Source organism: Eutrigla gurnardus, assembly GCF_963514095.1.
Source record: "Eutrigla gurnardus genome assembly, chromosome: 23".
Classification (NCBI taxonomy): Eukaryota; Metazoa; Chordata; class Actinopteri; order Perciformes; family Triglidae; genus Eutrigla; species Eutrigla gurnardus.
The window spans coordinates 165,279-183,090 of NC_139934.1; the positions used below are offsets into that span (position 1 = coordinate 165,279).

The following is a 17,812-nucleotide window of genomic DNA, read 5'->3' on the forward strand; positions in this document are numbered from 1 at the left end:
AGTCCCAGTCACATTTTCCCAGGGGCTGCTTTACCGAGTGTGTGTGTGTGTTTCCAGATGACTGAGCCAGGCTTTTCCATTCCCCCTGCTGTGGTGCTGTGGTGAATATTGAAGTACACCCGGCCAACATTTACACCGCTGCCGCTGCTGCTGCTTTTCAACAGAGGGACAGTGAGGGGAAAAGCAGAGGTTGCATGTCAGCCAGCCTACTTATGCACTGGACTGAACTCACACACACACACACACACACGGACACACACACACACACACACGGACCACCCAAGCAGCAGAACACACACACCAATAATTACTTGCAGTAATTCAAGAGACACCCTGCTCATATCCAGCAGCACTGAGAAACAGTGAGGTGAAACTATGGCACCTCTATCGGCTTTAATCACACGAGACGAGGTCACGTTAAAAAATAAAAATAATCTGAAAGCACTCAATATCTCACTAAACAAAGCTAGATATGACAACACTCACGTCACCTTTCTGCATGAGTCACGTTTGCAAACTACGTGACAAGAAATCAGAGTCACAATCTTTTCAAGGATTTCTGGAGTGCACATGTCCCCCCCCCCCCCCCCCCCCCATTTAAAGCCATTTAAAAGTTGCTTACACTGAGGTGACAGGAAGATGAACAGAGCCTCATTTCTTTGCCAGGGATCCCCTCAGGAACCCCTTTTAACACCAAATGTTAGATTGTATAAAGGGCCTGTTTTTGTCCATGCACAGTGACAACTTGCCTGAGCTTCTTTGGACAATAACCCCTTTTATCCTCTGCAGAAATCTAGCCACACAGAGGTCAAAAATATACTGAAGAAAATGTGTGTGTTTTTTAAGTTTGTGTGTGTGTGTGTGTGTGGGGGGGGGGGGGGGGGGGGGGGGGGTTAGAGTTAAGTTTAAACGAGCAGCCAAGCAAACGGAAAACGCACTATATGAATAAGAGATCAGTCTCACAAGCATTAAAAACCAACCACAACTGCTGTTTTTTGGAGGAGCTGCAATGATGTAACAACCACATCCCTACAAAATAAAAGTCCTTCAGCCACAAAAAGTAAATGCAAGTATGAAGTTAAAAAAGTACATTATTTACACATGTTAAGAAGAGTACACGTAAGCAACATACAAACTCACTGTCAGTGCGTTGGGAAACACTTTTAAGGGGGTTTCGGCTCACGAAGGTAAGATTTTAAGTACCGTAACGTCAGCTAACGTTAAAGGTTCAACTTACTTTTGTGATGATGAGTGGCTCGCCGTGCTCGAGCCCTCCTTTCAGCGTGAACCCCCAAGGCGCGCCCCCGCTCAACTGGACCTGAATGTGGTGGAAGGAGACGAGCTGCTCGACCGTTTCCATTCTCCTTTTTCCTCCCGTTAACCGTCGGTTTGTTAGCCCGGCTCGCTCGCTGCTAGCTAACTAGCGGCGCCGGTCGCGGTCCCACGGCTTCTCCATCACCGCTATCCCGACAACAACGAGTGGATGGATGGGTGAAGGGAGTGGATGAGTGGAAGCGAGAGAGAAGGGGGGAGGGAGGGAGCAAACTCTTTGTAAACTAGCGTCAAGCTCGTCAAAGTTAACACCAAGATGGCGGTTCACACTTCCGGTCATGGATTTTAAACGCGGGAGAAAAGTCGCCGTTAGCGTATTTTACAGTTCCAATCCAACTCGATCATTTTCCACATTACACTTCCAATTATGTCCTTTCGTACTTTAACCTATTTCCCTGCTTAAATCTAAAAGGAATCACGTATAACGCTTTTATTTTGACATGCTACTCGAATATTTCCGGTTACGCTCGCTAGCTCGACGCAGCTACCAAAGTTTGGGGGAAAGTTTGAGGACTCGAGGCACGCGGCCACGCCCACTTATTCCAAAGGGACGTGATTGACACAAAGGGTCCGCCAATAGCAGAGGGGCGTTAACTGACGCTGTCCAATGAGAAGCGAGGAATGAGGAGCGGGGGGCGGCTAGGGGCGCAAACCGCTGTATTGCAATAACATCAGGCGGGCTACTACAACCAAATAACAGTAACAGAAGCCGGCGGCTGACCGCTCGTTTGAAACAACGAAACCCGACACTTTGCCGCCGATCCCTGCAAAAACCATCATCGGTTCATTCGATGACAATATCACGAATTTATGCCCCCCCAAAAAGAAAGATCATCATCTCAAAAAGTAGTATTTATAGAGCTCGTGTACTAATATCACAGCAGAAGTATACATCATACAGGAATTACGTCATGCTTCTGCATGAGATTGAAGAAATTCTTTCCATCGTTGAAAAGGTGCTGCAGCTTCTGGTGTGAAGAGACTCAGGTTGAACATTTATGGTAGTTTATTCTCAAGTACTGTGCTTAAGTACAAGTTTGAGTTACTACTTTACATGATTATTTACATTATTTGCCACTTTTTTTTACCACTCAGTTCAGAGCTTAATTGTGTTGTTTTTACTCCACTGCCTTTATGGGTACTTTTTAGTAATTTAAGTATATTTTAAATACTTGTCACTCAAGTGACATTTTGAATAATTGCACAACAGTATTTCAGTGTGGTGTTGCTGCTTCTACTTAAGTAAAAGATCAGAGTTTTTTTTCTATTATAAACTTTTGCATTGTGACAGATTTAACTTTCTAAAAAGTAGCCTCAACTTGACCAGCTACACCCATAAAAATGCTACTTACACATAAAAACAAAAGTAAAACAAAATACAGAATTGCATAATATGTAGTTTTACTTTGGATACACTTTGGATTTAGCAGAAAATGTGTTTTTCCCCCCTTATTTTAAGTCCTGCAGACCTGCAGCATGCACAACTACACACTGCTGCAGGCCAACAACAACATTCCCTATCACGTCGCTCACATTTCTCTTTTTTTTAAACCCTGACCAGTCTGCCAGTCTGACCACCATACTAAGAAACAAGCAGCCCAACTGACCACTTCAACAATATATTCATTATGTTTCAGCTTTACTTGATCCAGGGAAAAGTGTGGATATGTGTTTAGCTCACAGAAACGTGCAAACAAATCTCCTCAGATATGAAAATAATGCAAATAAATGAATAATAAAGTGGCGTGTAATTAAACGTCTCTCTGCCTCAGAAGCCCTTAGTCGTTGGCTGTGATCCCCCATAGTTTTAAGCTTTCCCACACTCTCCCTGCAGACTGAAATGATCGGGGTTGAAGATAATCACTGTTGTGGAATGTCACCACGCTGCAGCGCCCCTTAGCCCAGTGTCTGTGTGTGTGTGTCTGTGTGTGTGTCTGTGTGTGTGTGTCTGTGTGTCTGTGTGTCAAGACACAGAACAAGTGAGAGACGTGGAGAAATCAAAGGACGCAAACATGCCCAGACATCTCACTCTGCACCCAGAAGACCACAAGGACGTTTGTTTTGGTCAGATCAGACAACTCTTCATATTTGATTTGGATTTTTTTATTTTATTTGTCTTCTCAGAAAAAATGTCTCAACTGTAATATTTGGGTTCGGTGTTGCTTTCAAAGCCGTTCAGCTCCTCCTCATCGGGAACAAGTCATTTACCAGAAGATCCCAGAAGCTCTCAACTTATACAAGAACAAACAAACAATATATCAACAACAAGAAAAACACTGCAATAACAGGCTGCAAATATAGTCTGGCATTCCCAAAACAACCGCAATGCAAACAAAAGAAAGACCAAGATAGGAAGTAGCAAAGAGTGGTGGTAGAAGTACTCACATCCATTAAGTACAAGTAGATATATCATACAAACATATACACGTACATATAAAAGTAAATAAAGTCAAAGTCATCAATTCAAAATGTTACTTTATAAAAGTACCATGCACTTAAGGTATCAAAAGACTTCCTCTTTCTGCAGAATCTCTCCTTTTGTGTTACATTATTATAGAATATTATATTATTGTGGTTTGAATCACTAATGAATACACTTAAGAGCAGTTTAATGTTGGAGCTCATTTTAGAGACGATACTGAAGAGGAGTAAAAAGTACAATATTCCCTCTTGTAGCAGAGTGGAAGTATCAAATAAATACTCCAGTCAAGTACAAGTATCTCAGACTAGTGAATGTACTTAGTTACAGTCCACATCTAAGTACAAAAAAGGAGTCATTTTCACAGTATTTCATGAAGTCTTTAAAATGTTATTATAGCTTGTTGCAACGCTCTCTTTCTACCACACGACTGCGCCAAATAGGCATTTTCACCTGAGATCCAAACTCTTTGGTAACCTGCATCCTTTGCCAAAATACATTTATTTTATTGATGAAATATTGTTTGGATATTCAAAGCAAACGTACGCATGGAAGGGATTTAGATGCATTAAAAATCGCAGAAACCGCCGTGTTCAGAGCACAGTTTAAACATTGAGCTGGCTTTGATTAAAAGGTGCAGAATAGGAGATTGGGAGCGTTTTACTTACTAATTTGACAACTCTTAACATGGCGATCCTGAGCCAGCTCTTAGCTAATGGTGCTAACAGCCCAACAGCACAAGCTATGGCAAATGTGCTAACAGAGCTAACAGTGTCTACCTGCACACTTCAGCCTTCACATCATTGGTCGATCAGGCGCTGACATCACAGACTGTATATAAGAAGTGGACGTCGTCACCGGTTTTGGCTTCACTTCTCACAACCTGTGTCGACAGAGCAAGGAGAAGCTGGGATAACAACACACACAGAGGGACAGACACTTTTATCATCTGCTCAGGTCGACATCGCTCCACTTTGTCTTTACGTAGCAAACAGTTGTTTGCTGTCTTATTAACATTTCTCCTTTAATAATTGATATAAAATCAACACACTATGCAAATCAAATCAAGTCATGAAAACGTCTTAGCTAGGATGCAATATTGATTTAAACAGAATCACAAAAACATCACAACATTACATAAAATGTACAATGAGAATGAAAACTAATAGCTAAGCTAAGCTAAAGCTAATAGCAAAAACTAATAACTAAGATAGTTTTAGGTTTTACAGTTTTATGTCTAATATGTCGGTATTTTAATTACATAACTGCAAAAACATTTAGAAATAAATGAGATATGTAGAAATCAAGAATGAGAAGTGACATAATATTCTGGTTTGTGCATGACATTTTGGTTTTTATAAAAAAACGCTCGGAACTTTTACGCACTTTTTCTTTTTTTTTTTTTACCACCGGTCACGTGGCCTCCGCGCACACCACGAGGGCTTCATTGGTGGGGCTCGCCAACTCCCGGAAGTTGATTTGTTGTCACGTCCAGAAATGGCCCGCGAGCAGGCGAGCCCGTAACTCACGCGCTCGGTCCGCGCGGACGATGGTTAGCCTCGTCGCTGGAGCTCGCTAGCACCGCAGGGCTTCTTTTTTGTTTTTGTTTTTATTTATTTGGGGAAACATGAAGGCGGCGCGCGACAAACGCAGCTTCCTGCGTGCCTGCGTCCTGTCCTGGTTCGTCTTCCTGCTGTGCTCAGTCTGCGCGGGAGCCGCGGCAGGCCGGGCCGCCCGCCACCACCACCGCACGCGCAGCCGCCGGAGCCACCAGAGCGCGAGGCACAAGGGCGGCGCGCACCACCACCGGCCGCTGACGCACGAGCAGAAGGCGGACCAGCACCTGCAGTTCATGCTGAGCTTGTACCGGAGCGCCGCCGAACCGGACGGCAGGCCCAAGCAGCACCGGAAGTTCGGCTCCAACACGGTGCGGCTGCTGCGGCCGTCGGCGTCGTCGGTTCGATACCTGCCGGCGGAGAGAGGTGAGGTTTCAATACACAGTGGTGGGAAGGAACCGCGTACTTTTACTACTAGTTCCACGTACTTTAACGCTACTTGTATATTTAATCTCGGAGGTAAATAATAATAATACAAAATCTTGGAAATTCACAAGCTATAAAATAATTTAAAAACATTAAATTGATTCATAATATAATGTACATTACTAGTACTTTTACTTGAGTATTTAACGCTACTTATTTCATCAAACCTTTTTTACTGCACTGATTTGATTCCTTGAGTGACGCTGCAGTAAGTCTATCATAGTCTAAGATAAAAAAAAACAAACTTTATTGATCCCAGGGGAAAGCTGCTCTGCAGTAAATAAAAAAACATGTATAACGTTAAAGTGATGAACACATTAATGCAATAACATAATGTATATTATTTAAGTATATAATATATAATTCCGGAGGTAAATAATGCACTTTTCTTTTACTGCACTACATTGATTTGATTCCTTGCAGATAGTTTAACATACAACGGTATTATCCCAGGAGGAAATTCACAAGCTACTCGGCAGTATAATCATTTAAAATACAATGAAAGAATGAACATATGGAAATAATATAATGTATTCTGAAATATGTTGCATATGAAATATATGCATTCTGTGTAATGAGTACTGAAGTAAAATAATGAATACAGAACTTGTATTGAGTATTTCTACACTTCGATATTGTTGCTCTTAATAAAAAACAATAAAAAGATTTAAAATGTTAAAAAATAGCATGTTTGGAATTGATTATCCAGAAAATCGGTCTGTATTTAAAAAAGAAGTGTTGGATGAGATGCCTTCTTCTCACCTGAATGCTGTTTGCTCTCCGTCAGACCACCACTACAACTTCACCGTACAGTACAACCTGGACACTCTTCCCTCGGAGCAGCTGATCAGAGCCTCGTTCATCCACCTCCGCTCCTCCTCCTCCTCCTCCGCCTCCCTCACGCCTTCCCGCTGCAGGGCTCAGATCACCTCGCTGGGCAAAGACAGCCTGGTCACCCTGGAGCCCCACGACCGCTGGACGGAGACGGACATCACGGCCCACGTCCGGCAGGGGAAGGACCGCCGAGGCCTTGGGGGGCACCTGGCCCTCGCTGCCCAGTACTGGTGCACAGAGGCCTGGCGCTCTGAAGAGGACGGCGGCCTCTCGTGGTGGGGGAGGAAACGCCCGAGGGGCGAGCCTCACGTGGAGGTGCCCTCTCTTCTTTTATACCTGGAGGAGGAGCGGGAGGTGAAGGACTGGATGGGGGACTTGCTCAGGGACGAAGGGGAACATGTCATGCAGCGTATAGCTCGGTGGCATCCCTCGGCACGCCGCCGCCGCTCCAAAGACTCTTCACCCCCGGAGGCCAAAGACACGTCGCTGGACGTGCTGAAAAACACGCCCACCTCCTCCTCCTCCTCCTCCATCATTTCCGACATCCCCCACTACAAGAGCAAGACGGCGGCGCCCAAGAGCCGCTGCAAGCTGCACTCGTTCCGCCTCTCCTTCGATGAGCTCGGGTGGGGCCACTACTTCATCGCGCCGCCGGTGTACAACCCGCGCTTCTGCCGGGGCGACTGCCCCCGCGTGCTGCCCTACAGCTTCCACTCGCCCAACCACGCCATCATCCAGACGGTCATCAACGACCTGGGCGTCGGGGACGTGCCCCCACCGTCCTGTGTGCCGTACAAGTACATGCCCATGAGCGTGCTGGTGGTGCACAAGAAGAAGGTGGAGTACCGGGAGCTGGAGGACATGGTGGCCGAGTCGTGCACGTGTCGCTAAAGACTCAGCGGCGGGCGGAGAGAAGAGACTTAGAAGGGGGGGGGGGGTCAGGTCTGAGGGGTTGTGTGTGTGATCTGAACCATAACGAGCTAGAGACTAGAAGGGGGACCTGGTTGTGGGTTCAGATCTCCACCGTCCCTGTTGAAGCACTTTAAAATGCAGCCGCTGAATGAACTACGGGTCGCGTAGACGAGAGGATTGATTGGATTTTTCTGAGTAATTGTAAATGTTCACCTTATATTTTTTTTCCTCCTGGGATCGGAGGCAGCCGATTTAAAATGTGGAAGCATTTTAAGCCACTTGAGGATGATTTAATGAATTTAAACTTCCTAGATAACAAAATCAATGTAACTTCTACAGTAATAGATTGAAACAATCAGGGTTGTCTGTAATATGAAACACATGCTGAATCCATCCTCACTGTTCAACCTCAAACCACAGCCATCTAATGAATATTTCCTTTTTCTTGTGCCCATCTGTGTGTTGGTTTCTTTTTTTTATTTCTTCTTCTGCGTCGTCGTTTTTTTTGGGGGGGGGGGGGCGGGGGTTTTAAACCTGATCTGTTTCTCACATCAGGGCTGCGATTCTCCCGAAGAACCAGCGACACTAAAGTCTGTATTTGTGTGTTTAAAAATGTGATCTGGATGTAATGTGTTGGCACTGTTTGAGAAAATTAATTTTGTGTATATATTTATAATGGGAGGGGTCTCTGAAACAACTGCTGCTACTGACCCGTCTTGGGGAAAAAAACAAAAAAATACAAAAATGAAGGATCAACTGTGAGGACAAAGTGGAAGTGTTGTTGTGGAAAGGAATGCAATTTTTTATTACGCGTGAAAATGGATAATAAAATAAAATGCATGTTTTCTAAAAAGCTATTTTATTGTCAACTTTAATGGTGTTTCATGTAAAATTCAGAACTATTTGCAATTCTTTGAGTCTAGATCGTCACTTTTGATGAGAATGGACAATCCGAAGATCATGTGGTGTGATCAAAAGCTCCAGAACAGTTGCATTTATTAATATTTGAGTTTTTTCTCCCTTCCTCTGTCAAAATTGAAATTATTTATTAATATTAATGGTAATGAAAATTAATCTTTTTTTTTTTTTTTAAACCTGCCCAATAAAATGGTCATTAAACAGGAAACGGAATAAAGGCCTTTTAATGTTTGAGTGAATTTGTACCACGTTCAGGCGTGTTACTGCGTTGAGTCCAACAGATGGCGCTCTTCACCAGGAGCCACAAATAGACCCAGATCTGGACCCGGTTTACCTTTGAGGGAGAACAAGGAAAAGACAGATAAGTGAGCGTTTCTACCCATGAAGGAAAAAAAGAGGTGAATTAATACTTTAAGATACAAAACACAGAGGAAGAAACCAAATGATCCTATAATAATTGTAAATATCACATGTTGATAAAGCTGCCTAGATCACTATCATTATATAGAAGTGAGAAATAGTCTCATGTAAAACATACAGGATACAAAAATACATGTTTAATTAGTTTATCCTTTATGATTCATGATCATCTTTAACATTATTTTATTGTTTTTCTAAAATAGAGATGCGTTTCTGCCATTTTAAGAGTTTTAGCCATATATAAGTATTTGTACTTCATATATATTGCATTGAATGTAAAAGAGGATGCTGATTACTTTGTGATGTGCAAAGATTTTATTTTGAAATAATGTCAACACACCTCCGGAGTTCTTGTTTATTTTGAGTGTGTCATTATATTACTATACGGTTTGATTTAATTCCTTCTGAGAACATTTGTGGTGTGGATCGGTTTCCATTTTTCAACACTGTTAAACGAAAACATTGTTTTCTTAAAAAAGTCTGCATTTTTTTGAAAGTTTTATAATAAAATGATTAAAAAAAAGTAAAAAGTAGCTTAAAATCAGGTTAAATAAAAGTGAGAAAAGGCTGGCATTGCAGTAAAAGTGTATTTTATCAGGAGAAATGGTTATTATTCTCTTTAGCCTGAGGATCCACAGGGCTGATCTATTTTGTTTAAGTGTGACAGGAAATCCTCGCTTTTACAGGACCTCCCTGAATATCTCCTCAAGGGATGCCCAGTGTGTGTGTGTGTGTGTGTGTGTGTGTGTGTTCTTCTCACTTCAATCTCCTCTGACGGATATTGTGATGTTCTGAAACAACACTGATTCCCCGTAAAGGTCACACATGGGATGTGAAGTCGTCTGTTCTGTTACTGGATCTCGTGTGCAGACAGAAAAGTCAGTCAGCCAGACAGCAGTGACCTGTCAATCAGCAGGTAAGCCCCGCCCCCTAAAGCATCCCCTGCTTTCTGGACTCTAAATGGACCATAATGTACTAAATGAACATCATGCTGGATTGAAGAAGACTTGAAACTAGAGATTGAGACCATAAACTCATGTTTACAATGTTTACTGAGATAATACATCAAGAGAGAAGTAGGACCATTTTCTCATAGACTTCTATACAACCAGAGAGGAGTCGCCCCCTGGTGGCCAGCAGAGAGAAGTAGGACCATTTTCTCATAGACTTCTATACAACCAGAGAGGAGTCGCCCCCTGGTGGCCAGCAGAGAGAAGTAGGACCATTTTCTCATAGACTTCTATACAACCAGAGAGGAGTCGCCCCCTGGTGGCCAGCAGAGAGAAGTAGGACCATTTTCTCATAGACTTCTATACAACCAGAGAGGAGTCGTCCCCTGGTGGCCAGCAGAGAGAAGTAGGACCATTTTCTCATAGACTTCTATACAACCAGAGAGGAGTCGCCCCCTGGTGGCAAGCAGAGAGAAGTAGGACCATTTTCTCATAGACTTCTATACAACCAGAGAGGAGTCGCCCCCTGGTGGCAAGCAGAGAGAAGTAGGACCATTTTCTCATAGACTTCTATACAACCAGAGAGGAGTCGCCCCCTGGTGGCCAGCAGAGAGAAGTAGGACCATTTTCTCATAGACTTCTATACAACCAGAGAGGAGTCGTCCCCTGGTGGCCAGCAGAGAGAAGTAGGACCATTTTCTCATAGACTTCTATACAACCAGAGAGGAGTCGCCCCCTGGTGGCAAGCAGAGAGAAGTAGGACCATTTTCTCATAGACTTCTATACAACCAGAGAGGAGTCGCCCCCTGGTGGCCAGCAGAGAGAAGTAGGACCATTTTCTCATAGACTTCTATACAACCAGAGAGGAGTCGCCCCCTGGTGGCCAGCAGAGAGAAGTAGGACCATTTTCTCATAGACTTCCATGCAATCGGAAGCTCTAGGGTGTGGCTAGCTTGTGATTGACGGATGGATCCAGATCCAGAAAGGCTGCCGCTCTGCCACTTGTGTTCGTCAGATCAACCCGTCACTCCTCCAAAGTCCAAATATGGTCACTGGTTGCAAAAATTCTGAAGTTGAGGCTTTATGGACAAAAACATCTGTTGGAAAATCAGTTAGCTGACTAGCATTAGCATGTTCCCCCCTGGTTAGGTCGTTAGCTTGCCAGCTAGTAGTTCAACAACTAATGCAAATAAACATCTGTAGGGCTTCATTCAAACTTCCTATTCTTCTAAAAGTGAAGCTCAGTGACTGAATTCTTGCTATTGTTTGGTGGTGGTATATGCAGTGATTTAGCTTGAAATGCCTGTAAAGCCAACAAATCATATATATATAACATAATTCATCATGATCAAGGCTGACATAGCAGACCACTTTGACTCTGGTGAAATTGTGAATGATGTTTTTTTAAGGAGGGTGATAAGAGGTAAGAGTCACCACATCCGCTATCAGAGAATTATTGGCTTCGATTCAAGGCCTGTCTTTAATGATCGGGCCTTCTGGGTAACTGATTGCCGTGAACATCATCCTAGCACAGTCCACATGAGCACTGCACACTGGGCAGACAGGGTCATGTCTGCAACCCTCCTCCATCCGTTTGTCCAAAACCTGCATCTGCAAAATAACACTCGGAAAAGAGACGCACAACCAACCCAGAGACACGTGAAGCCACACTAAAGAGATGCACGACAGCTGCAAAGAGACACCAAGCAACCACAAAGACACAAAACAACAACAAGGATGCAGGGATGCTTTAGGGGGCGGGGCTTACCTGCTGATTGATAGGTCACTACCACTTATTCTAGAACTTAAAGTTGCATTTGGGTCAACAGTTTCTATTAACTGTCCCTTGTTTCCCGTTTCAGCCCGAACATAAGAGACTACTTTAACTCGTCTTATCTAGTTTCCCGTCTGCAGCTGCTCGGGTCAGGAACAATCTGATGAGTCATGCTTGGCTGTGATGATGCAGATGTTGTCTGTCAAGGCCAGGGCTCCTCTCGAGGCCCTTCGGGGAAGTACAACCTGATGGGAAATCGGTGGAGGAATGTTTCTCACCTCTTCCAGGTCGACCTGGATTGCCCTTGAAAAAAACAAATAACGCTACTGTTGCAGTAGGACATGAAGAGACAGAGCTCTAAACTTTTGCCTTACAAAGTGACTTATTTTGTTCCTCTCTAACCTTTGTCTTACTAACCCAGTAGAGATCCAGGCATGTGCACGGCCCCTGATAGTCTGGCGACCCATGCAACCTGTCTCTGCCCCAAAGTCCGCTGGGATCTGAACAGGAGAAGCAAAGTTTGAGAATGGATGGATATACATATATATTTATTTGATGGAAGTTTCCCCCTCACTTCAGGAAGTCTTCACGTGCCGAGGTTGCGTGTAAGCGCGTTCCCTACTGTCTGCGTTGTGTAAGCCGGCCTGCAGGATTGCGTCAGGTCAGGGGCGATGGACGGTCAGAGATACAACCGTGCAGCGCGCCGACTCGGCAGATTGATAAAAAACCTTATCTTACTGATGAAGTTCATTCACACACACATGCAGTGACCTCTTTAAACCCTTTTACCCAGCCGTGTCTCATGTGTATGTGAAGAACAAGAAGAGAAACAAAGTGTGTGCTGGCCTCTTTTGGGGGAAATGGCTGGTTTCGTTCTGCAAACACATAATGTCACATTTGGTCCAGAAAGGACAGATAAAGAGAGAGATAGAGAGAGATAGAGAGATAGAGAGGGAGAGGGGGGTGGACGTGGACATGGCGTGGCCTGTGACTCGTCCTCCCTCCCTCTGGCTTCCTCTCCTCTGGGATCGGGGGCCCGGCAGTATAAAGGGGAGTCCAGCCTTCTGGAGTCACTTCAAGAGGCTTCCAGTATAGCCCCCCCCCCTCCCTCAATCCTCCACTGATGAAAACCTGAACCGATCCCACCCTCTCCGAGTCCTCCACGCAGCGTTGGGAGATCAGGGATCCTAGCTGACTAAGAGTGACCTGGAAGAAAGCTCCGTGAAAGATGCAGGATAAGAGCTTCTTCAGCCAGAGGAAAGCAGCCGTAGCGCTGTGCATCGTGCTGCTAGTGTTGGCTCAGCAGGTGAGTCGCTGAATCTGAATGAATGAGTTTGATCTGAAAATGTGAGGGCTTTTTAAAATCAGAATCCAATCTGTTTTTGAGGGGTTGTAAATGAGGGAAAACATATTGGTTAGATTAAGAGGAAGCATAGGTGTGATACAAGTTCAATGATTTACATTTAGCATGATGATACAGATATACGTTTGCACTTTTCTTCCAACAGTGCGTCTGCTAAATGCCCTCAATGTAAATTAGAATGTAATGATAAAAGTTAAGAAAATGGTAATTAAATATTTTAGAGATGCAAAAAAAACAAAACGGCTAAATAAAAGTATAGACATTGTTATATTGCTATAAATAAATATATACAAATGGTCCATTAAACTCCATTTATAGTCTGAGTGTGAACATCCACCTTGGCAGAGTGATCTCATTCACTTTCCAGCTGACGAAGACTGTGGTTGAAAGCTCTGAAGCGCTGAAGAGGATCATTTCATCAAAAGCCTTGATATTTGAAACGCTTGCTTGTGTGTTTTAAAGAGTGATGGTGAACATTGTGTGTCATTGTCACATGTTCTAACTAACATTTTCATTTGATGCCAGGTCTGTGCAGGTCCGCTGGTTGGGTCCGGCTCGGACCAGAAGGTGGACTCGGGCATCCCCGTGCTGAGGAGGGTGGCCCGGATGTCCCCGCTGTGGAGGATCATGAACAGCAAACCGTTCGGAGCTTTCTGCCAGAACAACTACGAATGCTCCACGGGATTCTGCAGGTAACCATGACGACACACCAAACTCCCAAACCAGCTCATTTAGGATGTGATTAAGTTAAATGTATTATTTGCAGTTGTAATCTGAGTCCTAGTAAGGTTAAGTATGGTCACAGCGTTTAGCGTGCGGACTACAGGCTCTGTTAGCGCTGTTAGCTCTGGTGGTCATACTGGTGTATCTCCGGAACGGTACGTCAAACTCGAGACTCGGAAACGGTTCCGTTGGAAAGTTCGTACCCGAAAATATGTAGATGCCACACAGATTTGAGTCACTCGGACCTTTCGCTATGGCGAAACATTTATGTTAAAACATTAGGTTAAATTAACTATCAGGAAAACCGCTCCCGCCTTTTGTGAATAACATCGTTTGTGAAGGTGCTCACTACTCGAAGGGTTTGCTCCGTCCCCACGTGTCGTCTTCTTTGTTTACCATGTTATTTAATTCCTCCGGGCTTCCCCTGGAAACACCGTCACAACGCTATGATTTATGGGTACTTCCTTCAGGTAAAGGCTGACCAGAAATGAATATAATTACAGTGAAATCCCCCTCAGTATGTGACTGTATGAAAATAATCGTTAAATATGTAAGATATTGTTTGTTTTCATTTACGTGCGAATGGCGCACCACCTTAAATGTTGCAGCTAGCTAGCAAATGGGAATTCAATAAAAATGATTTATTAAGATTTTGGATTGTTTGAATTGATTGTAGTTGTGAACCAGTTTCCCCCCCCAGGGAGCTTTCCGAGTAAATGAAAGTAATCTGCTGTTTTTTCTTCTCTAGGGCCGGTTACTGCTCCACCGGCCACCGATCCTCCTCCTCAGAGCCCGTCAACTACTAGACGTCAACCAGCGCCTTCACGATTCCTCACTCAAAGATGGGCTTTATATTTATAAACGCCAATATGTGGCTGATAATATTTACATAGCAGGTCATATAGAAGCAAAGGCCGACCACTGCTTCACGTCATAGATGTGGATTTCCTTCATACAGCGATGGACCAAAATGAAAACAAATGATATGATTACGTCAGCTTTGATAACAAGGATCGACTGGTGGACACTTCCACTGATATCGCGACGCCTTCACTCAGACATTGAGACAACGTTTAAAGAAAGACCTTGGATCGTTTCCACGTTTCGTTATCACTCAAAGTCTCATCATTACCTCTGATAATGGGCCAAAGAGGAATCAGTTGTTATTCACGCTGACTAGTTTATTTTTAAAATGACACGTATTTAACAGTCAATCCCCTAAATCGTGACTTATTTTATATTAGCAATGGGATCAAAGGGTTGGAGAGAGGAAAAGATGAGGAGGAGCAAAGGTTACAAAATCAAAAATCTTCACGTTTTATGCTTTTATTCTTTTGAAAGTTGTTATTTTACAGTAAAGTGGGCAAAGCTTCTCGTCAAAATCTATATCTAATGCATGCGTACTGATTTGGTTGTGATGCAGTGATTCTCATATTTTATTTATTTCTATCTTCCTTTTTAAAAATGCACCCATTTACATTATTTTCTGTTTTTTTTTTTTATGTTTTAAGGGTTTGTATTAGAATAATCAATGTGCCTGCCTTGATTGTTTTTAATATCTGACCGATCAACCAATAGAATGAGCGTCTCGGCCGAGTGTGCGGATACCAGGAAGACATTCCTAACTTTGTTTTGCACATCCGTCTCCTCAAATCCAGAAGCAATGGCGGATTTTGGCTTCGACTCGCCTGCGGAGTTTACTTCACGCACAGAGCAGGCGGTTGTTGCTGGTATTTCGTACACTTGGCATATTTTCAAGAGTAGAATTGCACTTTTTAAAAACGCAAAATTATCTTTGTACTGTGTCCTGTATGTACTGTATTACTGACATGTGGAAAGCTGGAGGAAAAGTGGAATAAAGCGTTAGGAGAAAAATGTTGGTGTCAGAATAATTTATTTCTAAAGCACATAACTTGATAATAAATATATCATTTAATAGCTTCATAATGGGTCATTTTAGTCATCTTAGTAGCTAATTGGAAGCGTGGTAACGACCTGTCAATCAGCAGGTAAGCCCCACCCCTAAAGCATCCCCTGTTTCTGGTCTGTTTGACTCTAAATAAACATTGCCTTTGGACCTGATACCTAAAGTCCAGCTACTTCTGTTGGTATTGGGAGAGAAAAGATTAGTGCATCCGCATAAACAATCAATAATGCCAAAAGTCGCCCAGCACAGATATTTGAGAAAGTCAAATACTTCCTTACTGTACTTAACTAGAGGTTTCAGGTATCTGTACTTTTAATATTTTTCAGACAACTTCCAAATATCACATTTTCAAAACAGACTTGTTACTTTAGTTTTAATGCATTTGAGGGGAATTATTGATGATTTTTCTTATTAATAAGACATGAGATTCAGTCAGCTTTGCAAAAAAACATCCAGTAGAAACCTCTTTTACTTTCTACTGTGAGTACGTTTCAGAGCCTGTACTTTGTCACTTTTAGAAGTTGAATCAGTACTTCTACCAGTGTGAGTGTGGGAAGTCTGTACTGTTGAGAGAATTAGAAAAAGTTTGGTATTGGTGACGTGATCTGGGTTTTTCCCCCGGTCTTCCCGTCTGGTATTACAGGTTAAAAATAACTCCGCTGACCTTCACAGAGCCCAGACCTGAACCTCATCCAAGTTGTTTTCGGACAGACCTTGGAGCCAAACATCAGCGTCGGACCCCTCTGTGAGGCTCCTGGAGCCGGAGCCCGGGTCCCAAATCTATTAGGAAGCCTGAAACCAGAACAACGAGGACAGATAAACACCCACGTGTGCTTTGATGGGATTGTCCACCACAAAAGTAACATTTAAATGAAATTGAAATACTTTAACGCATAAAAAACATTTGATGTTTGGTGTGTTGAACTTGGCAGATTCAGGCGGGAGTCATCTCTTGGCGCGTACACTCTGTTCTTCTATGCTGGCCGACGTTGGACTGTGTGAAAGTTTACGTTTTAACCAGACGTACGGGTGGAGGTGATGTTTCTGCAGTGATGCAGACAGACAGACGGACAGACAGACAGACAGGCAGGCAGGCAGGCAGGGCTGGATAGAAGGGTTTTTCACTCCATCGATCAATTTCTTTTTTTCAAAGAAGCAAATAGCAGAATATTTGCTATATTTCATTTGGAAGCGTTCTCACTTATCTTGTCCCGAGTTTGGGTTCATGACCTTTGCAAAAGCTGCATTTGATGATTCATTTCAGGAGTAAAGAGCGAGCGTTCTCGAGTAGAAGTAGCCGACACACACACACTTGTTCAGAAAGACTCTGGTAGAAGTAGAAGTCTGATTCAACATCTTTACTCAAGTAAAAGTTAAAAATAGTTCTGAAATGTGCTTGAAATATCGAGCCTGAACTGACGTAACCATGGTTACCAGCATTGCCAACAGAAACAAAAACGGGCCATTCTACTTCTCTCTCCGTCTACTACCTGGCTTTACTTATCGATGGTGTTATTTACTGCACAGGCTTAACCGACGAATGAAATAAAATAACAATAAATAAAATATTTTCTTTAAAAAGGAATAGTTTTCATTTGACCATCATTTAGTCACTATGCAACAAAAAGCTGGAATAAACTTCCTGAAGATGGAAGACTTGCCCCAACTCTGACCACTTTTAAAACTAGACTGAAAACTTTCATGTTCACCATAGCTTTCTGCTAAATCTTCTAATGTCTGCACTGTTTTTAATTATTGCAAATATGTTTTTATTAGGGCCCGAGCGCCGACAACGTCGGGCAGCGAAGCCCTATTGAAACTGCTTTGTTTCTTATTATTATTTTTCCGCAACTTTGCTTGCCATTTTGGAGGCCTTAACATATTCAGAAGTTGAAAAAAATGTTCATGCACATGGGGACTGGCGAAAATTGCGACATTTTGGAGGTCACATAATTGGCCACAAAAAAGTTGCTCTCTAGCGCCACCTAACGCATCTTAGCCCTGGCCCCCGCACACCGTAACTCCAATTGACACAGAATTTGGTGTACATGTGCAGGCAAGTGTGCTCTACAAAAAAGCCTCTTGGACTACAAAAGTCCGCCTACCGAAATTTTCCGCCATTTTGAATTTTGTGAAAAACACGTTTTTGCTCAATTCTCCTAAACCGTAGATCCGATTCGCACCAAATTTGCTGTGCG

General features: G+C 43.2%; 2 protein-coding genes across 2 annotated transcripts; both read left to right on the plus strand.

Annotated features, from left to right (window-relative positions):
• Window positions 1-5,378: 5,378 nt before the first annotated feature.
• On the plus strand, window positions 5,379-7,518 carry bmp15 (bone morphogenetic protein 15; the record flags this gene model as incomplete). Its single annotated transcript, XM_084003020.1, has 2 exons — window positions 5,379-5,733; window positions 6,581-7,518. 2 exons carry the CDS (start codon window positions 5,379-5,381, stop codon window positions 7,516-7,518), a joined length of 1,293 nt encoding a protein of 430 aa, XP_083859146.1.
• Window positions 7,519-12,667: 5,149 nt separating this feature from the next.
• On the plus strand, window positions 12,668-15,476 carry leap2 (liver-expressed antimicrobial peptide 2). The gene is made up of 3 exons (XM_084002922.1): window positions 12,668-12,907; window positions 13,490-13,656; window positions 14,436-15,476. The coding sequence occupies exons 1-3, from the start codon at window positions 12,830-12,832 to the stop codon at window positions 14,491-14,493; spliced, it is 303 nt and encodes a 100-aa protein (XP_083859048.1). The 5' UTR covers window positions 12,668-12,829; the 3' UTR covers window positions 14,494-15,476.
• The last annotated feature ends 2,336 nt before the right edge of the window (window positions 15,477-17,812 follow it).